Genomic DNA, 24448 nt, shown 5'->3' on the forward strand with positions numbered 1-24448 from the left:
TCTGTTGTTTTCTTTGCTTTATTGCATAAAAATACAAGAGTTTAATGCTTATATTGTACCCATTTTCAACAAACTTCAGGGCACTTTGAGAAATTCATGTTATCAACATTCAATGGGTAGTAGGCATTAAACCCATTCCCTGAGTGGTCATGCCATGCAGTACTGCCAGAACTGGGAGCAGAGACTGTGATTTTGGGTGTTATTGATACAAGAGTATCTTTTCCTTCCCACTTGTTTTCCTCTTACATTCCTCTCACCTGATCACAGGCACACACATCTGATCACATCAAATCTCTCTACTTGCCTTGGTGGCTTTGTTGTGTTTCATCTTTTCACCTCTTCATGCTCTTGCTGTTTCACTCTGCTCACATGACTCTTCCTCCTCCCAGCTTTTAAACACCCAAACATAGAAAACTCCCTTTAGTCACTCATGTCTCTCCAACTACAACCATTTGCCTTTCAACTGTGAGCATCATGAAGGCTAAGATGGACTTGTTACATGGAGTTTCTCTCTCCACTGTGGACCTTTTAAACCCTCTTCCAAGGTTTTTAGTTTTGTCTTCTTTGCCAGGTGCAGGAATGAGAGAACATCATCTTCACAGTCTGTAATATTAAAACACAATTACATTTCACTTTCAAAATCTTGTCCTTTTGGTTTATGTTACTGTGCCCTCAGTGGTTGTTCTCCTAACTTCTCAAATGATTCTTTGCTGTTTTCTTCTAAGGATCTGCTTCATTTCTCTCCCAGTTTAGTGGAAACCTTTTAAAGACTCTGTTCTCAACTACTTTCTCATCCTTCTATTACTTCTGTATAGTATCTGCTGCAAAAGTAGTTGCAGTTACCATCTTTGTTCTTGTTTCACAGATTATTTTGATACATATGGCACAATTTATTTTACTTCTTGCTCTTACATGATCTTGATAAATACAAGTTTGCTCAGTGATTGACCAGTTATTTTGTTGCTGAAAAAGCTCCCACTCGCTCCAAATGGAGGGAGGGTGGAGGAAGGGTTTCTTACTCCTTTTCACCACGTGAGGAAGAACCTAAACAAACAGCAGAACAGACTGAGACCTCTCAGTCATTTAGGAGAGAACAAGTTTCATTTCCTGATACAGACTAGGAGAAAAAAATCCACCTGACTGATGATGTAAAGATTATGGTAAGTTAGTGGGTGTAAAAGAAAATTATGTGGGGATAGCTGAAGAACAGGGAAGAGTTTTTACAGGCAATTGAGAGGAAGAGGCTGAGGGGACAGAGAAGACAGAGGAAGAAACTAATTACATGTAATAAATAAACATTGCAATGAAGGTGAAAGTGGGTGATAAGGAAATATACTGAATGTTACAAGGACATGGCAAGACCAGTTTTAAAGACCAGATGTATCTGATATTTGTTATGTTCATTACAATGGATATTATCACCATCTGTCACACTATAGCATCTAGCCACAGTTCTAAAATGTTACAGTACCTTGGGAAGGTGGGTTAATTGTGCTCACATCTATCTTTTCTTGGACCTTGCAAGTGTAGAGATATTGCTAATTCTTCTTAATCTGTGTGTTGATGTATCAGAGTTATATCATCACATGATAATTGCTTACCTCTGACAATTCTTTAGGTAAAATAACACTGCAGGACTAAATACAAATACAAAAGAGGTTAGATTTTGTAGCTACCAAAACATCAAAGAATGTAGTAATAGATCCAACAAACTGAGTATTTGAGAAGATGTATTTGTACTTCAAGCATTGTATGACATCTTTGAGGTATTAGCATGAGGAAATCTGTTGATCCAGAATCAGAAAAATTTTCTCATCTGTTTTTAGGGGGATTGTACACCCTGGTTCATTCTGTCTCATAAATGATTAAGTAACACAAAAGTAAACTGACTCTGAAAGATGCAATATTATTTAGGATCAGGAAGAGACATAACTTGCCCCTCTGCTCAGCCCTGGTGAGGCTGCATCCTGATTACTGTCCAGTTTTGGGCTCTTCTGTACGAGAGAGACATTGAGTTCCTGGAGCAGGTCCAGCAGAGGCCACAAGGATGAGAGGGAACTGGAGCATCTGTTACAAGGAAAGGCTGAGAGAGCTGGGTCTGTTCAGCCTTGAGAAGGGATGACAGAGAGGGGATCTTACCAATGTATGAGGAAGTTCTTTATTGTATGGGTGACCAAGCACTGCAACAGATTGCCCAGAGAGGTTCTGGAGTCTATTTCACTACAGATATTCAAGAACCATCTGGATGCATTCCTATGCTCTGTGCTCTAGGGTGACCCTGCTTAAGCAGGAATGTTGGACCAGATGAGCCATTGCAGTCCCTTTCAATCTTACCCACTCTGTGATTCTGTGATAATTTGCAGTTCAGAACTAATCAAAAACATATTGACCATTTGCCTAACAATACTACATCTCTAAAGAGTGCTCGGTAGTAAACTGTGAAATAACACTGGTGTTATCAGGTGGTTCCTTCTATAAACCACCTTTTTAAAATGTGCAGCACAGTGCCTGCCTAGCTGTATCTCCTTCTCTAGAACTGCTCTTTATCTCTCTGACACCAGGATAGTTCTCTATGACTTGCACAGATGTAAAATAATTCTCTGGTTCTCTGTAGTATAGCAGGAAGGAAGGGCAGAGAGCTTCCCAGTGGATGGGTCCTCTACCTTTCCTCCCATGGTGGGCATCAGTTAGATTGTGGAAAGCGACAGGCCTTTGGGCTCACATAAACTCTTGTATTTCTCATTCTCTTTTTCTGTTCTTTTCTTCACCTTCCAAATAAAAGCCTGTTACTGAGCTTTTTTCTTTTCCCCTGCTTTTTTTTTATTCTGTTAAAGCAAAAGCTTTTCTGTAATTCTAATTAAGGCAATAGAGAGTAAAAAATGCTGCCCTAGAATACTAGTTTTAAGTCATCTTTTGTGTTATTTAGAAATTCAAGTTTATATTGAATTTGTTGTGAATTCACTGTTCTTAGCAGCACTTCTTTGTGATGCTAAAAATATGCTTAGTCTGATCTATATTAAATTCGTTTCCATGGAAGTCAATTAAATGCCCTTAATTTCTTCTAAATTAGTAAATAATGGAAATAATTAAGCCCAAATCCTGACTTGGGTTTATTATCTAGAAACTTGCGTGAGAATTTACACTGTCTGTGCACGTGTTTAGGGCACACAAAAGGCCCAGTTGCCAGGCCAGTGTAACTGGAATTGATGAATTGGGAATAGCTGGCCTGGCGTTAAGAGGCTTTGCTTTCTTTGCAGAATTCATGCGGAACCCCTGTGTGGATGCTGGGTTGATCCCTCCCTTGGTGCAGCTGTTAAACTGCAAAGACCAGGAAGTATTGCTTCAAACGGGACGTGCCCTGGGCAATATATGCTACGATAGCCGTGAGTGTTGAAATCTGCTGTATTTTGCACTTGCTGTTGTGGAAGGGAGGGGAGTGTTTTCGTGCTCTCTATATTGTGTGCTGCGGGGTCATTTTCCTCTTTTCTTGCTTTTTATTTACCCCATGATTCTTCTGATTGGATGAGAAAATTGAGCATCACACTTGCATAATGCTTTTTTGATAGAAAGATTAAAATACATTTTCAATATTGTAATATAACTGGATACAAAATAGAAAGATTTTCTCATCCTGGGTTTGGTTTTTTGGTTGGTTTTTTTTTTTTTCCAAATATAATAAACTAGGTTTTTAAGGAGCAGATGCTACATATGCAGAGGCACTGAACAGTTAATTTTTCCTCAGACAGAATGTGTTCGAATGGAACAGAGTCAGAATGGAACACTCATATTCTAACCAGTCTCAAATCTGTGCAGAGCTGCATATGTGGCTGAAATGATGCCTGAGTTATGTTGCTGATTCTCAAAATTCTTATGTGGCTAATCAGTTGCTCCAGGACTATATATTTGTATTTTTGGTAGTCAAGGGTTGTGCCTGGGGGATGTTGGTGGGGCTTTTTAGCTTTTTATGGGCACAATAAATTTTTACAGTGAGAAGCAATTGAGTTTTGGAATGCAATTGTGACTGCATGTGCTGATTACATGCATGGGTGTGTCATCTGCAAAACCGAACTAGTGGTTGCAGTGTTTTGAAAATGCAGCCTCATTATCCCTTACTTCAAATTTTTGAAAAAAGTCAGTGCACAATAAATATGGTGCAGAAGCAGAGACAGCAGGAACATGTTGCACATGAAGGAATTGTGGATGCCTGCAGATGGGAAGTGAGATGAAATTGTAAAATCATTTTTTTATCCTGAGAGTTAGTGACTTATTTTATATGGTGATAATTTTTCATATTATGTTGCATTTACCAAAAGTTCTGCTGTATTAATACTGACTGTAACCTTTCTTCTTGCTACATTTTTTCATATGAGTTCAAAAATATACATTTTATGTTGTTTTAAATTACCTTGCCCTTGACCTCAGGGAAGTTAATCATATATTGGCATTTCCAGTTACAGACAACTACTGCTTGAGAATGTTAATGTATAATTCTTTCATTTAGGGTTTTCTTTAAGGTGACCAATCAACTGAACAGCTGCTTCCCAATGGAAACTTCACAAAGAAGCTGTTAAGCTTCCTATAACATAATTTATTTACTATATTCTATTTCAGGATTATATATGAGATCAAGGTCACTCTCAGATGCACTGGTTTATTTAATATAAGTAAAATCTGTTCATGTCATTATTGTTCATCCCACATTTTTTCATGAAATACAATAAGGGCACATAGAAATGGTTTTGTAGTGTGAGGTTTTGTGGACTGCTCCTGGCTTTTACATTGCAGAATTTATCCTGTAAAGAAAACTGTATTACTCACCTTGTGTTGTCCTTCTGTGGAGCAAAGCTAGCACTGATAAAATCTACAGTAGGCAGTGATGTATTCTGTGTGCCATGTGTTGTCGTGCTCCTGTGGGAGGACAGTCACTACCTTCCCTGTGTATGTGAATAAAATTAATGAGTAAAGTGTAATAAAATGTGACAAAAATCGAGGTTAGCATTTGGATTGGAGTGGAAGAGACTATTTACAGTGCTTAGTTGTCACATCCATCCTATCTGACATTTTCTGTTAACTTAATGTGTAATTATTAAACAGTTATGCACTCTATCCTAAATTCTTTTTTAGGACAAATACTTTCACTATGCTTATTACTAGAAAATTTAATATATTTCAGTTTTTTACTATTGGTTTTCCCTAACAAGGAAATATAAAGTATAACAAATATAAGATGTGGAAGCCAGTAGTTCTAATTAAAAATGTTACATATCAATAGTAATTTTTTTTCCAATTGAGACAAAAGCATCTGTTACCCTTCTGGTAATTGTGATTTGTACAAGAACATGAAACTATATTTTTCCAATTACATGAGCTTTTTTATACTTCTACTGGCTATGTAACTATAACATACAGCAATGAGGAATGTCTCCAAGTCCTAAATCATTGTTATGCTGAGCCTATGCAATAAAGCCCATATTGGATGGCTCATACCAATATCTCTTTATATTGAAAGCCCAGTTATCCTGTATTTCATCCCAGTGAGCATGCATCACTTTGTTTAGTGGCAGCTTGTGCCAAAAGTCTCTGTTTCTGAGAGAAGTTGGTGTGGTGCAGGATGAAACAGCTGGGACAAACAGCTGCTTCTGCAGGGAAAGCCCCTTAAAACTGGCCTTGAAGAAAAGGATTGCCTGAATTGTTTTTCCAAAGGAAAATGGCAATGGTTCTTCAGTGTTCACAGATCTCACAATTGCTGCACAAAGGCAAGACCATTTCCCTCTAAGTTCTGGAGTGGCTACTCTTGGCTACAGCTACTATGGAAAGGTAATTCATGACTAAGTCCCAATACTGAAAGAAATTTAGTACCTTCCATGAGTTAAAGGTGAATTACACCTGGCCAAAGACCTCTTTGAATAGATTCATTTCCACAGAAAACATTACATGAAAACCTGTTGACTTACTGATAGATTTTCTTGTCTGTTATGTTTTGAGGTAGACCTCTTATTGTCTGGGTGCTCATATGTGTTAGCTGTGGAAAATACTACTCAAATAGTTACCTATTTGAACATGGAACAAAATACAAAGAATTAAATGCATTACATAAAAGTTAAAGGGGAAAAAATAGGTCAAACTTATACCAAGCAGCCTTGAGAACATCCTTTTTAAAGTATTTGTTTTGAAGAAATCTGTGTTACGTGAATCTCTGAACATCAAGAATACAGGCAAATATAATTGCAAAGCAGGTAGGAGGAAGCTTTGTTAGTACTGATGAGGTTCTGGTCTCACAGACTTCCTCTTGTATGCAAAGATGCAAGAAACAATTGAGGCAGATAAAAAGATTTTAAGTCAGAAGAAATGAATTGCAGACTGTCAGAAGCAACTCTATGCAGATTGTTCAGTGCAGCCCTGCAGTTTAAGAACAGATACATTACTGCATGTTCCTGTACAGCCTGTCATTTTTCTACACACTTTATCTAGTAAATGCCACATACACCTCAGCCCCCAAATTTTCATCAAAGCATAAAGTGCAAAGTAAAGAAATGGAGACATAATCTCTCCTTCCTCCTGCTTTCTCCCCCATTGTATCTACAGCCTGTACCAAGTGCAGCTGCTTGTACTTTCAAATTCCCAGACAACAGAGTCCTTGGCCTCATTCATGGGCAGAATTTTATCAGACCTGTATTATTAGTTGCAAAACTCCTAGCCCATTCTTTCCTTTTAACCACCAGTTAATGTGGTTTTGCTTATAGTCAATGCTCAATTCTTAGGAATTGTCCAGTCAGAGCATAACAGCTATCCTAGCTGCTTCAGCACTCTTTATCCACGAGTCAAACTACAGGTACCTTTCTAGTGTCTGTCTGTCTATCCCCTCCTGTCATTCTTCCCGGTGCTGTTTCTTTAGGAAGTTTTCTCTTTAAGGGATATTGCAGAGGTACAGATATTACAAATACCTCCCAAACTCTTTGGCTCCACATGCAACGTAAAGATCTCATCTCCATTTTTTGGAAAACGTTATGTTTAATATGGTTCTTGCTGCAAAAAGCAATGTCTTAAGTCAGTGCAGAATGGCTAATTCTGCTGTAGATAAAGCCTAAGAATTACTTGCTACCATCAGCTGTAGCCATTGGGGTATTAAGTTAAAGCAAAGCATTATCCAAATTGCACCTTGTGATCACATAATGAACACCCTGGTAATTAGTACACCCTTTGGCTCTCTCTGGTGGCTTTTTCACAGTAGGGTGGCAAGAGTCTGGTGACTGGTCTCATGTGATGATCAAGTACATGTGAGACAGAGAAACTCAGACTACAGTTTTCAACTTAGACCTACTTTCTTGCAAGACCAACAAGACAATGTGGGAGAAAGACAAAACCTGTCTGTAGCCAGGTCTCTCTCCTACTCTGACACCCCCCACACCAGTGCAGTTTGTCTGGGTGAAAGATCAGGCCAATCAAATAAAATTTATCAATAATTTTAATAGACGATGATGCTATATTAAATTAGTAGTATTTTCTTAGCAAATAATAGCCTCACTATATTTTTTTATCATGAAGTTTGCAATGCACGTGCTATCCTAATCTCAGTGATCTTTGCACTGGTAACTTGTTAAATACTTCAGTTCTGAAGTGGTTGACAAACTACTTACCTGTGTTTTTATATAGCACTGTGCACATGATAGAGGCTGCCATACTTGTGCTATTAAAGCGATAATCTAAGAGGAAGTGAAAGGCTGGGATATTTAGAGCCTGAATTGGAAGCCATACAAACTAGAGGGAGGCATTCTGATTGACTTCAGTTGAGATTAGATTAGGCTCTTAGAAAATCTTAGAAAACATTTCCTTTTCCTCTTAGAAAATATTTCCTTCTTGCTGTTTAGAGCATTCACATATTCTGAAAGCTAGCAAAGGGAATTAAGCTCTCCATATATCTTGTAGTGGAAGTGAAAAATTTCCCATTCTGCCCTTCCATAATATACATATTAATGGTAGTGTTTAGAGACCTTGTGTAACCTAGAAGTTACTTCTTTTTGTACCACAGCCTTGTTTCTTCATGAAACTGCCAGCTTGGCTACATGTTCTTAGCAACCATACTTGGTATGTAGGGATCTTATAGAGCTGGAAAGAAGTTAAAAATGCCAGGTCATTCTATATCTCCTCTGACAGCTGCTTATCTACCTTTCTCAGCAGGAGATTTATTGGGTCCTTTTCTCATTTCCCAAGCTGTATATTTCTTTGTTATCTATGCAGTCTTACTTGTATTGATGGCAAGCCTCCTAGCTGAATTTCAGCTATGTGGCCTTTCACATAAAACCAGATCCCTCTTCATCTCAGCCTCAACTCCAGAACATGAACATTTTATCACTTCTTGTTAAAAAGATCTTACACGTGCTATAAATTCCATAACCTCAGCTGCCTATCTTATAAGAATGTACAGATCTCTTGCAGGGATCTGCTACGAAGGGCTAAGTATAAAAATAAGAAACAGCTCAATTGTACAGTTGTGTTCTTTCAGGAGATACGATTAATTTCAGATCTAAAGGAAAAAATCAGACACTTTAAAATAAAACATACTGGAAAGAAGTCAAATTCAGTTTTCTTCAAAAAACGGCATAACCTTTTTCATTACCATATGGAAAACCAGCAGAATCCTAGAACACAACTGATGTAGATAATGGTACACTACTGGCTAAACATTTTTATGAAGGTCACCCTGATTCATGCAGCTAGGCAGCATCTTAGCACGATTTTTCACTTATCATTGTACTAGATCCTACCAAATGCATATGCCACCTACTAAGATGTTTCCCAAGAAATACCAAGAAATTAAGATCAGTCCTTAAATTGTTGCTTGAAAACTGAGTGTTTTGCTTGCAGAGAATTCAAATTCAAGGTTTTGACTGTACAGTAATAGTGCTTTACCTTTAGATGCCAGTCTTAGAAAACCATAGCATTTTTACTTTGGAGGTCCTTGATAGTCCAGGTTTTTCTCCAAGGCTCTGTACACAAGTATTGCATCAGCTAGAAACTAGAATATATGTATGCCAACATATACTTCCTCAGTAATACTGAGTTCTTACTAGCAATTAATCATTAATGTTCTTAGAAAGCTGTTAAATATTATTATTCTAACTTCTTAGAATAAATTGCCTAAATGGCATCAGATCTTTCTAGATCATCAGAAAAAAGACATTTGAGAGGTGATGCAAAACCCATGAGTTCTCAGGCTAGGCTCCTACTAGGCTTCATGATTTTGGACAAATAGCACTGACCCCAAACCCAGGACCTGCCTCAGCTGTTTGTAGATCCCAGGTCTACTTATTACTTTTTCAATTCTTGGAATAATTGTCTTTCTTTTTCTAGCAGGGAAAGAAAAGTACCCTGGTAGAATCACAAATGTGCTTTATGGTGGATTCTTTCGACTTTGTTTTATTTTTTCCTTCTTGGGCTTTTCCCAACCTATTCCAAATTCCCATGGGTTTCACACTTTCTGGGACTGCTCCTCTGGCTGCTTTGGTGGAGACTCACAGCTCATTTGGGCTTCTTTCAGTAGCAGCCAGCAGCAGACTGTGACCATACCATGCTCACTTCACACCCTTCCTCTTGGAGAGTTTGAAGCTGAGAGACAACATTGCACTGCAGGCCTGGGAGTAGGAATTCTAAATTAATTGTGGTATGTAGGTCTATTCTGTTAATATAGCAAGAGATTCTATAAATGCCTATTTTCAGTGTAGAAAAACTGCCTGCTGTTTTGCTATGTAATTGGGTTCCATGATTTATTTTGTGCTGTATGAAATACTAAGCTGACTTCAGCTCTGACTTACACTCTCATAAACCTAGAGTAATTTGTTTGACTGCAATGGAATTACTAAGGAGTTTCATAGAGTTATAAAATCAACTGAAGAGTCTGCTGTAAGCATATTGTATATGAAAAGGAAAGCAAAGCTACATTCAGCTTTGAGGACCTTTACCTGACTTTAGTATATCTATGTAGAACATTCTCTTCTCTAAGTTGGCTTCTTTAATTTCAAACAGAATTCAGTAGTAGTAATTACTACATTTTAATTACACACTGAAGTATCCTTGGAATCCAGAACAATTACTTGCCAATACTGAGTCTAGTAGTGTTGTATGTCTTGTTGCTGATAAAAACATTTCTGCTGCTATATTAGAATATGAGATCCACTAGTAGCATTTGACTGGAATCAAAGTATTGAAGTCTTGAGCAGTAAATTCATCACTGTTCTTTTGTCTGAGATCAGAAACACCATTGTTTTTCTTGTATTAATATGACATAAGACGAATACGACTAATAAGCAAATGTTATTGAAGTTAAATTGTGGTCTGGAATCCAGCTTGTATTTGACTGCTACCTCAGCATAGCATTTGGGAGATTTCAATATCTGCACACTTACCTTTCCCTTCAAATGTTCTGCCAGGCTCCTGACTCTGCAGACAAAAGAAATCATGAAAGAGATTAGGGCTTGATGGCATTGATATCCTGTGGTCCACACATTGAACATATTATGAAGAGTCTAGGAAAAATATCCCTAGATCTCTGTTTGGATACATTTTAAAATAGTATTTGTTTGTTAGTATAAACTAGTTGCATAAGAGGGCCAATACACTGCTGCATCAGTTGTCATCAGCCAAAAAAATTGCTGGCAACAGTTTTATCCAAAAATACCAATTCTGCCTATTTTCAGTCCTTGAAGGGGCTGTATTAAAAGATAATGTTCTCCTAGTTTACTGTTTACATATTTATTATTTTAGCAATTATTCTAATAGAATAACTTATCAAACAGTATCCTCAATGCTTACTCTTAGGCCTAAGGATAGCTGCCAGCATTTTCAGATGAACTGACTACAGGACAATTCTGTTATCTGAAGCAAGCATAACTAATTCAAGATTGTTTATTTTCTTTATAAAGCAAAACTTTTAAGATTATGCTGATTGATTTTAACCAGCAAGCAAATAAAACAAAAATGTACTTCTGGTAATCAGCATTATAATTCCTAAAGGAATTAATAAAGGAAAGGAAGTTTCAGTACAAGACAGAGCAACCCCAAAAATTATCTTTCAAATTATTAAAACATGAATCTCAAAATACAGTATTGCTGTGCAATGTCCCTCTAAGACAATTGCACAGAAGACATGGGAAAAGCGGCAAACAATGGTAGTGCAGTATAATCACATGGAGCTTTCTTTCCTTGAAAAATAAAATTGATGAAATGCTACAGGTGTTGTGTAAGGGGGTTATGGTCTGTAGTCATGCAGTCAGAGACCTGACAGGGGCACTGACCAAAAAGCGTACACAAACCAGACTGAGGATAAAAAGTAGAGTCAAGTATTAAAATTGAATGACAGCATTGCGTGGAAAGTTTTAATCTTACAGTGTTCAGACAGGGAAAGAAAAGGTAAAGTCCCAGTTTATATAAGTGGCAGTACTTTTTCTAGTGTCTACATAGATAATGTCATTTACACTAGCTCAGGGTTTGCCATTGCTTTTTGCATATTTTCTTTCTTTTTTTTGCACATGTGACCAGGATTTTTTTCCTTTGGAGTTCTACTCCTGCACTTTTATTCTTACACATATTTGTAATATTCTGTCACATCATAATTTCCTTGCAGCAGCCAGCTTGCTATCACATACCATAATGGTTTCAGGTGAAAGAATAAGCAGCAGGAGCAAATGAATGCCTCACCACAAAAGTCTTGCAGGGAGGACCTAATTAGAAAACAGAGGAAAGTAGTAATAGAACACATAGAAAGAACAGTCCCTCCCACCCCCCAGCTTGGGCTAATGTAGATTAGTTCATCTTTTTTTAATTAAGAAAATCAAGAAAGAGTTATCTGTAAAGCACTGTCCAATCTAAGCAATATTTTGGTCAAAAAATGCAGGATTGTAGCCAAAAGCAATAACAAAGAAGTAATTAAAGTTAAATGGCAGTATGTCACTTAAATTATTTGATCACTACAGAAGTAAAAAGAATTTTAAAATAAATACTATATTTTCCCCACATCACCCAAATTTGCTGTCTTGGCAATTTGGTTTATGCAAATCAGGGACCTTGATCATGAGGATAATCCTTTCCCTCCCTGACTTGCACCATTTATACCAATGCAACTATTTAAACCAATAAACTTGTGCAGAACATGAATGGGGGACAGGATAATTCAGGTATCCAGTTGCAAGACAAAACTAGAACCTTTCAAAGTATAAATCTGATACTGCTGATCATAAAAGTGATACTAGCTGATCATCTGAGAAATGGGTGTATTTTTTAAGCCTAAATATTTTCTGATATATCTTTCTATTATGGCACAGCCTTTTTTTCTGACTTAGATTTTTTTTCTCTTGTTAACATTTTGTGATTTAATGATTTGTTTTGGGGCTTGGTGGATTAGGGAAAAAAACTCGAGGGAAAGTGATGCAAACGGCTTGGGAAAAGCAAATTGAAACCACTCTAAGTGCTACTTTGTAAAGATTTAACGATCCCATACATTTAAAAAGTTTAGTTGTTGACTTTGGGCATAGTTGAGCAAGAGAAAGATATGACAAGAATGTTCATAGAGGGAATGTCAACAGTTACAGTAATTTGATAATCCACTTAAAACCCTTTTTTTGCATAAAACTCCTTTGAGCAACTCAGGATAGAAAAATGGACTGTACTCATTCTTAGAGACTGTTGTGTTGAATTGGGCTAGAGAACATTGTGAAGTAATAATTCATTCTGTAATAAATCTTACTGTACATTTTACAGGGAAAAAATTTGTCTGGTTTCTTAGGTTCTCATTCTGGCATCTTTAGACTGTATTACATGTACTTAAAAAAAGCTGTACAGCAGCATTGCCCTTTCTGAGCTGCAGAGAAGCATTTTTAAGCAGAAATATGAATGCTGTCATTAAACTGTTCAATCACTGTTCTCTTAGGAATAGCAAATGTTTATTTAAAAAGGTCACAGTAAAAAAATTCAACACAGCTTCTGGGAGGCTTGGAAGCACATTAAGTGTGGGAGTTCATAGAGCTGCTGAACTGCAAGGTAATAGTTGGATTGAGAACAAGATGCAGCAACATGCTGTGGGCTTGTTTTGACTGTAAATGATTTGGAGTTTGATGAGTATTCTTGTGTGCAAAATCTGTTCCTTAGCGACAGAGGACTAGTGAGAAGTGAGTTGGTGAAATGCACACGAAGCATTCTGAGTCAGGACTACACTTCCTGCTTGGGGATGCAGCAGAGTGTCACAGCAGTGCTGCCAGTGGGTAGGCAGGACCTTCAGAGATTTCCTCCTACATCTGGCACAGGATTCTTTGTGGCCCTGCACTAATGAGCTGAGTTAATCCTCTTGGGCAAAGAAGGCAGCACCAGGAGGTCCTAATTATAGCACTCACCCAGGTCTGTTCTTCACTCAGCTGCCTGGGGCAGAGAAGCAGCCATGCAGGGTGAGCTCCAGTGTGGGAGAGAGGGAGAGCAGCAAACCAAGTTATGGCATCTCCTTTACAAGTCTGCCAGCATATGTAGTCCTGTCAAAGGCTGGCTCTTACAGCCTGCCCCTTCTGAGGTTCATTTGTACCTAACTTTTTGAGTGTACCATAAGGCCAGACATTTCTTGGAGTGAGACTTGTTTCTGAATCTTCCTGCTTTGCTTTTGCTGTCTGTACAGCAGAAGCTGGTGATCTGTTTACTTAACAAAAACATTGTGTGGAGAAGTTTTATCATGTATTTGAAGTGAGAGACTGTGCAGCAGTTTTTAACAAACCAGAGACATTTTAATTTAAAGGATACATGACTTAGATTTTTTGTAAAATATCATCACACAATAATTTTCAGGAGAGTTCTGCCAAATTCTGTCCAGTTAAGAAACTTGGCTTGTAACTACTTTTTTTTTTTTGGTGTTTTAACGCTTGTTTCCAAACACGCACCAAACTCTACCTTTCTATTGTACTTTGCTTACATATTTTACATGCAGTTCATCAACATCAAGACACAGAGTTGATTTTGACATGTGATTCTTACCTGAATTTATCATCTTTGTTTGTTGATTTAAGTTTCATGATAGTAATTTGAGGACCACATTCAGTTCATCTGATCCAGAATCAGTGATTCAGTTTCATTTTGCATACCTGTTTTGATTCACAGAACAGATGAGTTAAATACAAAATCATGTATTTACATAAATTTTCTAGTAGAAAATACCAGAAGAGGATAAATAAAGCAGAATGCTTGATTATTCCAACCCAAATTACTTTTTATTCTCTGCTGATTTGGTACATGTATGCACTGAGTCTGAACACCTGACTGTATTGTTTCACTGTATGTTAGTCCTACTGGATGCAGGACTTCCTTTTGTTGCAGCATTAGAGCTATGTTTGTTATGGCATCAAGGATCTGAGAAATTTCTTTTCTGTTTTTCCTTTTTTTTAGTAGTTGTACCTTGACACACAGTCCTTCCTTGAATTTAACTGTTTAATAGATTATAATTTCTCCTTTTTCAAAATGAAATAGACATGCCAGCAGCAAAACACAGGTTTTTTGACATCCTGATCCTGTCCAAGGTGGAAACAATCATGGCAGTGAATTTATTCTGCAAAATACTTACCACTTTGGTAATAATTTAAGACCTGCCAAGAATTACCCTTCCTTCAGCTCCATTCAGCAAACTTTCTGAAGTCCCTATATGCAACACTTAGAATCCTGGTTTTTATATATAGTATAGGGGTATATAAAGTTCATGAGTAGTATTAACAAGAATTGGAAAATTGAGAAGCTTCTTTTTGCAGAGCTGTGGAACATCTTACAGTGGAAGATGATATTATAAATGTGTACAGCCTTGGGTTTCCTGCTGTATATGTTGCAAAATGATGAAAACTTGGTAGCTTGACCTGCACGTATGATGGGGAGAGAGGAGGGATGGTAGAGTGGTGGAATAACAAGGAAAAGAGAAGATTTGCTTTGAGGCCATGAAGAAATTGAGGAGAGGGCGTTTTGTTTTTCTTATATTGCAAAACTTTAGATAGTCCCTCCTCCTTCCCCCTAAGGTTTTGTTTTCATCCAGATTTTCCAGCTGATTCCAGTGGTAGCTCACATGGAAATCTCTCCTTTTGGAAGCCCTGGAATTTAGTTTATTGACTGTTGTCTATTGCTTATTGCTTACTGCTGGGCAGGAAGCAGTATTGATGATTACTGTAATAGAAGGCCTATTTTTCCTTTGGTCCTACACTGTTGTGTCAAATCTGATTTGTTATATAGGAAGAGTTCCATACAAAGATTACAATGTGTTATTTACAACCCTTCAGAACATTGCAGTCTTTTATAGATGCAGAGTAAATTTTTCTTTTAGCCATATGAAAAGTATCTGATAGTGGTATTAAATTTCAGCTAGAGAAGTGCAAAGAACGTTCTATGTGGCAGACTGAGTGCAAGAACAGTTGCCACCGGGAACTAGCACCTCTCTCTGCTTTGTCCATTTTATTCCCCTTTCTATTTTTAAGTTATCCAAGCAATTTATTTTCTGTATTTCAATTTCTTGATCTGCGTAACAGCAAGAGTAATTTACCTGTGTATGGACTAAGCTGTGTCAAGTGCTCAGAACCTCCCTCTGGCAAAAATCAGTGCATCTTCAAAATATCGTTTATCAGCTCCAGCAGCTCTGCCTCAAACACTGAACTTCTTTACAAAGGTATTAGTGCTAGGTGGTTAATCCTTTTTCTTGTAGGTGTTTTCACTTTCCTAGCTCTGTTGCACTAAAAATTGGCCCTCAGGCATCTCTCTAGATGAATTTGACAACACTGGAGGAATGACTTCACTCTGTTTTAAAGCTTCATTTTGTATGATTACTGTTACGTTCGGGATTCAATGGTGGGGTTTGGTTTCATTTTTTTTTAATGTAACTCTTTGTTTTACAGATGAGGGCAGGAACGCAGTTGACCATGCAGGTGGTGCACATATTGTAGTAGACCATTTAAGGTCACTGTGCAGTAAAACAGATCCAGCCAGTGAGAAGCTCTTGACTGTCTTTTGTGGCATGCTGATGAACTATAGCAATGAGAATGGTAAACAACACCGAAAATTTGCTTTATGTCTACCAGGAGAACAACCCCAACAAAAAAAGATAAAAAGTTAAAATCATCTGTAGGTTTACATTGTGAATGCTTGACACTAAGTTATTCTGAAGAGATCAGGGACCTAATTCACATATACAATTTTCTGTTTCAGTAAAATTATGTTCCCAAAAATACTAGATATATTCCTGATACAATTCCATATAACATAAATTGTGTGAAGTTTTAAGATCAACGTCTGGAGTTTACTTCTTTGTCTAAAAGCAAAACATAAAAATGTATCACCCAGATTTACAGATTCTAATTAGAAGGCTACACTAAGTCCTCTGTCAAATAGTATCAACATCATAAGACTAATTTGTTGCAGACGTGCCGTGTTGTTAATTATTTAAGGATACATAGGCCAAACAGTTAATAATTTTTCTTCTTGTGAAATGTATATAAAACCATATGTTATATTGTTTTAAAAGAAATACGGAATCATTTACAGGTATGTTCAACACTATTCTGTGTCTTCAAATTATAAGTTTATGTTCATTATCCCTTTAATTGGAGATGTTTAGGGACAAAAACATGAGAGTATATTAAATGAGAAACCCTTGACCACTGACAGTAACACAACAGCATTCTACATTAGTAGTACAAACTAGTGCCTAGCTTGCTTCTGCACACAAGTGTTTTAATGTGCCAAAATATATTTACATCATTCACACATTTTCACGTTTTCAAAATGTGAAGAAAATTGGAATACAATAGGAAGGCTACAGAGAAAGTGTTTTCCTGACTTGCAATGGCACAGATTACAAATACATTTAGTAATTATATCATTTTCAGTCCTGCCCATTTCCTGAATTGCAGTTTTCATCATAGGAATAAATATCTTCTTTATTAGTTACTCACCATTTCCTGAAAGATAGCACTTGCTGTAACTCACTTTCCAATCCTATGTCCCCAAAACTTTTCTGCTTTTCAGGATGGTCCATAGGCTTTATAGTATACATTTTTAATCTGCTTTATCATCTCTTCTAGCATAGTTTCCATGTATGTTTTCTGTGCCATCTCTCTGGAGATCTCAGCTCTTTGTGTTACTCATCCAGCTCCAAATATAACTGTTGTGTCTCATCTATTTTGCTTGTTCTTACAGTGGGTTTTTTCCTCCTCTTTTCTTTGTATTATCTAAGAATTCTTGTTTTCCATTCTTTTCTGGTTCCTTCATTTCATATAGTTTCCAGGAACTGTTTTCCTTGACCACTTCACATAAGTATCACATTTTCTATATTTCTTAGTGTTAACTCAGTACTTTTCTTTGTTATAATATTTGGAGAAAATTTATATTCTCACTTCTAAGTTACCAGAATGCTCTGTATTAATTAAGGCTAATGAGCATACAGAAGACTTGGTAGCTCAAGACAGACAAATCCAAAAGCAATGTGTAGAGATATCGTTATCAGTTTTGCTTCAGTGACCAAGCTCCCAGCAGATCTTCTCTAGGAAAACTAATTATGAGATAAATCTCCCAAACAAGCAGCTTCTGAACAGCTTAACTGTTAGGAACATTGAACAAATGACTCATTCCATCTAGTAAGAGAGCTTATTCTTGTGCAATCAATAAAGCAGTTTGTGTGGTTCAGTGACAGCTAGGAGGATTCACTAGCTGCTCTCCTCTCTGCTAAAGGACATCTTTCATCTCACACTATTCACAGGAGCCACTGAAGCAGTGTCAGAAGTGAGAAATGCAGGAGTATTCCAGGCTTTTGGATCAGGGTGCTCACCAACCCCGTGTTCTACCATCACATCAGGGAGGAGTGCTGGGAGTTGACCAAACCTCCACTTTACCCCACGCACTTGGTTGTCTCCATGAGGAAGGGTTCCTTTTGCAGGAACCCAGCTCATGTTTGGCCCAGCATTCATGGTAGACTGTGTAAGATTTGTGTCCTCTAGTTTCATTGTGAATTTGCTCACTGACTGGGGCAACCATTGAATTAGACCCCAATATTAAAAGAAAAAAGAAAAGTGATTTCGAGAACTAAATTTTTAGAAGAAAATTTATTGACCATACCTGTAGCATGTGAATGGAGAAATGGGTATTTGACCTGTCTTGCCAGTTTTAAGAGTCATGAGTACAATTGGACCATAATTGTGAGCTGGTCTAAAAATATCACCTGTGGGCCATTGTGAATTTTCAGGACAGCAGTCAATGTCAGCTAGGAGCCTGAGTCAACCACTTACTTCCCTGCATTGCAGCAGCAGGTGAATAATAGTCTGACTAAATCCAGTTCTTTGCTTACCTGTTAAACATCAAAACTGAGATTGCCCTGACAGTTAATTGTGCTCACAACTTAGTGAATACCATTTTTGGGATTTACTTGCAAAGGTTTGATCCCAGCTACTTAGAAAGAAGATAAAAAATTCCATTGGTTTTGCTGAAGGATGAGCAGTAAGGGATTGCAACCTAGAGTTACAGATTTCTTTGTCCGTAGTTATGGAAACCAATTGGGACAAAAATAAAAGAAAATATATTAAATAAGGAGGAAGTGTTTCAGTCTTTGAAACAGCACTTCTGCATTCTCTTCTCATGTTTCTGTAATATTTTCCAGCTTTGCATGCTGTATTAAAAAGTTACAGGTGGGGACTTGGAAGATTTCTTTAACTGCTCTTAATGACTTGCACTCTTTTAATTTGTACTAGCTATCCAGATAAGGACCATTACAGCACAGTTGGTTCTTAGTTGCATCTAATTATCTGTGAACACCCTAATATTTTCTAATCATCAGCATTTTATGAGCAAAAGAGTGTATAAGTTGTCTTAGTTGATTCCAAACAGTTTGTCATTCCCAGTCAGCTAATTGCTCTCTTTTTCCAATAGCTACTATTTCATTATTAGTAACTATCAACTGCCTTATTTTTTTAAACATGAGAGACTTAGTCTTGAGTAGTTTAAGGCATTTATCACACATGAGTTTTACAAAAGAGGCAACTAAGAAGCAGCTACAAGTAAGACTTCCTTTTCCTAAACAGAGCAAATTAATGGAGAATTTTTGTATCTCATCCTGATTCTGGACACTCAGCTTGCAATTGTAACTCCAGTCATAACATTGTTGTCTAAGCTTTAAAAATAGGATTCCTTTAACAAGATTCTTGTGTCGTCTGCTTGTGTTCAGGAATTATTTTTGCTTACTGTCTCTCCATTCTTTCTTTCTTTCCTTCCTTGGTATCTTATAATTTCAATAGTAACTACAATTGTTAAGACAACAAACTCAAACTTAGGCATTCCCTGCAGTTCTTTTAAGCTTAAAAAAAAGTATTGATATTTAATCTGCTAGAAGTTAGAGGGTTTTTTCTGACAGGAAACATCCCTTTGCCTTCAGCCCAAGTTATCTCAACCCTCTTGTCATAATTGTATTTTACGACCCAAATTAAATCAGACACAAATAGCTCATCCCTGCTTTCAGTTATTAGCTTCTGTGTAGCCATTTATCTGCTTGAGAGCAAGAAGCAAAGCAGGCTTGGATAAAGAGGGGAAAACTAATAACTAATCTAATAAAACTAACATTCATATGCAAACACTCACGTAAGAGTTAGAAATATGAATGGTTATTCTGAAGATCCCATAATCCTGTGAGGCAAGACTATTTGCAAGTAAATGAGATCAGTCCATAAGGTAACAAATTGTCTCTTGAGATCTCTAAAACAAACCAAGAAGGCTTTTTAAAGAAATGCAGAAATTATGGAAAAACTAGGCCAATTGGTTTATTAGATAGTCAAATTGGAGTTCAGGAGTTAACTGGATACAGTATGCATGTGTGAAAGTATACGTACATTTATATATGTGAGCTTATATATGTAGATAAAAATAATCACCTTTATAGATTGCTGCCTCATTTCATTTCATGGCAAACTTCAGTCTGTCGAGATTGTCTTTCCTTCAGCACCTTCGTAAAATGTGTCATCCTGATGTTAAATCATACAACTGCTGAGCCTTTCTTATTCTCACAAAACTCTTAGCAACTGGAATGAATGTTGGGGTCTGATGTGCGCTGTTGACCATCTGCAGAAGTTATGTAAATATACAAGAAATGAAAGGGAGATTATGGCACCATTATTATGGTCTGACAGCAATATTTCTGTAATGCTTCCTCCTAAGATTTAACTTTGCTAATTTTCATGCTTGTCATTTTGTTTCATTTACATCACAGCTAGAGATGCCTAGCATGCTCAAGACCTAAATATACCAAATTGCAAAGTAACCTAAAGTATGCAAAAGCAGATCAAAAGTATGTTCCTTACCACAGTGAGATACTCAATACAATCACTTTTATGTTCTGTCATGATTTAACATACCTGTGGGGATTGCAAGCAGGTTTCTCTAGGGTATGAAATTATGCCATCAATTTGTACAAAACTACTTTTCCTTCAGTATTATCATCACAGTTATTGATGGGACACAAATGAGGAGTTGTTTTCTGAAATTCTTTTCAAAATCATGAATTAGCCTAAATCAGCATTTTTAACTAAAATGCCCCCAATAAAGTTCTCAATTTGGGATATTCTCCTCAGATCTTACTCTTTGGAGTTTCCATGTGTGTCACCGAAGGACATGGAGCCATTGAATATCAAGTTTTAGGTAGGTAATTCTTTGTGCTGGCGCATGTATTGATTGCCTTTTATCTACCTGTATATGCATCTGTACAGCATCACTGTCAGTGCTTTTCACCCCAAAAGAACACACAGACATAGTGCAACACGTGATAGCAGCGTAAACTGTGGTTTTAAGTTATAAATTCAGGAGAGGCATTCAGTTTTTCATGCTTCCTGCTCTCTGTGCATAAAGTTCTGCTTAGTAAATGGACAGAAGTGCTGTTTCATCCTGAAACACAGCATTGCCTGGTGTCACAGCTTGCTTTAGTCCCGTGTCAGGCAACTGATTGTAGGATGGATGCATGTTTCCCCAAAATGGTCTCCTGCTCTAGTAGGGCATTTACACTTCCTGCAGTGAAAGGCCAAGATACACAGTTAGTCCAAGTTACCCAGTCTGAGGTTTTCCTAGGGCAGAGAGAGAACTGCTGGCAGTTCCTTCAGCTGAGACTGAACCACTTAGATATTTTTAATTTATCTGAACTAAAAAGTGCTGTAGGTCTCTGTACCAGTGAGATGCCTGATACTTTTCTCTTAAAATGCTTAATAGACTTTGCTAGAGAAAGAGCCTCCTGCTGGTGATAATGACAGATGTAAATGTCACGTCCAGAATTTGTATGGCAAGCCCAGGCTTAAGTATAAACATAGCAAATAGCTGCTGGCAGCCTTTTATTTTCAAAGGTCTTGCTTCCTGTGCAGCTTTGACTCACAGGGCTGCCCTGTCTTTGTCAAAGGAGAAAATTTATAAGTTTTAAATTAACATTTACTGCTGTTAAGGCAATGTTTACCTTTTTGCCAATTCTTGTAAAGCCATTCTTATCACTGTAGATATTGCCTGTACTCAGGTGCCATCCTTTTACTCTGGGAAAATCAGACAGGTATGGAGTCTGGTATAATTCCTGACTTTTGACCCAGTACAATTGTTCTTTCTTAGCATATGGGTTTTTTTCATTTTTTTAGTTTGGAAATTCTAGAGGTCCTTTAGTCAGTGCACTCCATGCTCTCTTGAACAATGATATATCTTTCTATCCGACTCTTAAGATTCCTATTTCCTTTCAAAGGTTATGTTGTTTCTCTCCATGCTTTTTATAGATTTTGTATTAAGAAAGAGTCTGCAGAACCAAAAAACCTGCTCAAAATGGAGACTTTATGCTTCTGATGTCGGAATGAAGTCCATAGAGATTGTCTCTTTATCACTTACAGTTGGATAAAGAGATTTGTAGAGTGACTAAAGGTATAGTCTAGTAACAAAACAATTTCTTTCCAAATAATTTTCTATGGCATTTGTGGTTTGTGTCTTTGTTCTCCCACTCTCCATGACGACCAGTTTTCCTTCAGAATTTTTATGTGTTTACAGGGGACAATCACAAACCAAGGACAAAAACAGATTATTTACCAGTAACTTGAGTTCTCCTACACAACAATTTTCTCCGTAGAACCATTCCATCTCCCTCTCTCCCCAGGTTTCCTATTGAAAGACAGATTTTTCCAGTCAGTTTGGAATGAAGTAGGAGGGTGTAGTAGTGACTCACACATCTGCCAGAGGTAAAATGGCATTCAATGCATGCGCTAGTACAATTTGTACTTACCTGAAATTTGACAACTTCAACAGCTCTTTGGTGTCTGACATGGCGTTCTCATAAATTTCACTAAAGACCATGAATCTGTGGAAGAGGTAATCCCTCCCCCCAAAAAAGGAAATTCAGTTACTGGTAAGTAATACAGTTTTATTAAAGATGTCAAGCCATAAGGATTCCTGCTCATCCCCAACAACCTATAATAACCATGCCATTTACTTACTTGCTATACCAAATTCATAATTATTATCAAAGTATTTTATACTGAATACAAATGAGCTAAACATTCTGAAATCTTTCATAATTTTCATTATATGAATGTTTCAAAGAGTTTTTTGAGAGCATGAGATGATTCTAAATCTGCTAAACTTCAGATGTCATATGTTTTTATCTCCCTGTAAAAATCTGCATTTTTTTATGGCTCTGATGCCACACATATAAGAACTCCAACTGATTTCAGTTGCCTAGAATGAATTCCTTAACAAGAAAACCACACCAAAAAACCTCCAACAACCAAACAAATGAAAAAACAAACAAACAAACAACAACACCACCAAAAAAACCACACCCGAATTCCCCAGTAGGGCTTGACCAAAAGCTAAATTAATAATCCAGTTCTCTTGATGTCACTGGGCTTTGGATCCTTGTCTTTTGAGTCTGTAACATGTAAACATAGTTGAAGTGCTTTAGAAACAAAGGAAAAAAAGATGCTTAGGAAAATTACTAAACAACATCTGGTGTGTTTATGTCTGCTTCATTCTACTCAACTGTGAAACAATGTTTTTCTTCTTTACTATGTTATAGGTAAAATGTGTAAGAGAAAATACTGTTATAAATAATCTTTTAAACCAATCATGTTTCTGCCTAACCATCAAAGCATCTTTCTATTTGCAGACACCTAGGAGCAATACTTTTCTTACTTGTAAATACTATAAACTTTCATCCTATGCAAGAAATTATCAGAATGGCTTCTAAGGACTTTTCTTAAACCTTCCATTTTTTGTCTTTATTAAACTTTCTTTTTTTCTCAAGCTCCTCATAATCTACATTGTGACTTCCTGTGTTTATAAAACTTTTCATGTTTATTTCAGTGCCAGTTTATATTCATTCTAATTTTAATTTTCCAGTTTTGGTCTTTAATTTTAGAAAGAGTATCTAGAAAAAGCTCTCAGATAAATCACTGTTTCGTTGACCTAGTTCAGGTCAATTTCAGTCAGGTAGTCTCAGTGAGCCCAGAATCAAACCTGACATTTATTAGAAACCTGATAACCACAAAATTGTCAGTAGATGCATAATTCACTATACTCTATGAACAGATCAGGAAGGAATATTTCTGGAAGTACATTCCACATTCCATTGCCAGGGACAAGAATTATGAGTCTGTATCTCAAATCTGAACCAAATCCTAGTCTGAGGAGTAGAGGAGACAGGCATTTTAATGCTGCTTAGCCTAGACGTTGCTTTGTGTGAAAAATGCTTTTTTGGTAAAAAGAACAGTACTATGAAGAGAAATGCTAACTCACTGTTGTACTCTCTTTTTATGTAGATACCTTGCAGTCACAGCTTATCAATATGGGTGTTATTCCTACGTTAGTGAAATTGTTGGGCATTCATTGCCAAAATGCAGCTCTGACAGAAATGTGCCTTGTTGCATTTGGCAATTTAGCAGAACTCGGTAAGTCCACAATACTAATCTCAAATTTACATCCAGTTTTCATAATGTTATGTCTTAATTAAAGACTAACAAAAGCTCGTTCAAGTCCTTTTGGTACATCCAACAATAATAGACAAGTAATTTTTGCTTATTTTTTCTAGAATATATAGTTGTCTCTTTTTTCCCCCTTCAGTAACTGAAATTTATTTGGGTACTTAATTCAAACTTATGTTTTATGTTACTGTGCTTCAGTGCAACTAAGCACATTTTAAATCATCTAAACAGTATTTCCATAGCACTGCTACTAAATGTGAATTATTTATTAAAAATATAAATATTGTATCCTGGTGTAGCTCTGCAAAGTTTTATCGAGATGACATTTGGCTCATTAAAATCTCTGAATGAAATTGAGACAGGCACAGTTCATTAATCTGCATATACATTATTATTTTAGCTGCAGAATTTTAATATGGTCTAGTCTAAATACCTCCATGTGTAAATCATCAATAGATGTTAATTTTAGTTACAAC

General features: G+C 36.9%; 1 protein-coding gene and 1 long non-coding RNA gene across 4 annotated transcripts in view; one reads left to right on the forward strand and one right to left on the reverse strand.

Annotated features, from left to right (window-relative positions):
- Positions 1-24448, forward strand: part of RAP1GDS1 (Rap1 GTPase-GDP dissociation stimulator 1) — a 90302-nt gene that overhangs the window by 48517 nt on the left and 17337 nt on the right. For 2 of the 3 annotated variants that reach the window (XM_064417030.1, XM_064417028.1), the window contains exons 4-6: positions 3258-3383; positions 15897-16043; positions 23811-23939. In XM_064417030.1, the coding sequence (XP_064273100.1) occupies positions 3258-3383; positions 15897-16043; positions 23811-23939 (402 nt within the window). The remainder of the gene's footprint in view (positions 1-3257; positions 3384-15896; positions 16044-23810; positions 23940-24448) is intronic. The other variant, XM_064417029.1, reaches the window with a different exon arrangement.
- The window catches only part of LOC135298888 (uncharacterized), a 32575-nt gene that overhangs the window by 1006 nt on the left and 7121 nt on the right, over positions 1-24448 (reverse strand). Inside the window, exons 3-9 of the long non-coding RNA XR_010360955.1 lie at positions 22084-22369; positions 19914-20100; positions 14008-14114; positions 11643-11717; positions 10404-10437; positions 5955-6050; positions 305-4934 (exon numbers count right to left, since the gene is read on the reverse strand). This is a non-coding gene — a long non-coding RNA (uncharacterized LOC135298888). The remainder of the gene's footprint in view (positions 1-304; positions 4935-5954; positions 6051-10403; positions 10438-11642; positions 11718-14007; positions 14115-19913; positions 20101-22083; positions 22370-24448) is intronic.

Source organism: Passer domesticus, chromosome 4 (genome assembly GCF_036417665.1).
Source record: "Passer domesticus isolate bPasDom1 chromosome 4, bPasDom1.hap1, whole genome shotgun sequence".
Classification (NCBI taxonomy): Eukaryota; Metazoa; Chordata; class Aves; order Passeriformes; family Passeridae; genus Passer; species Passer domesticus.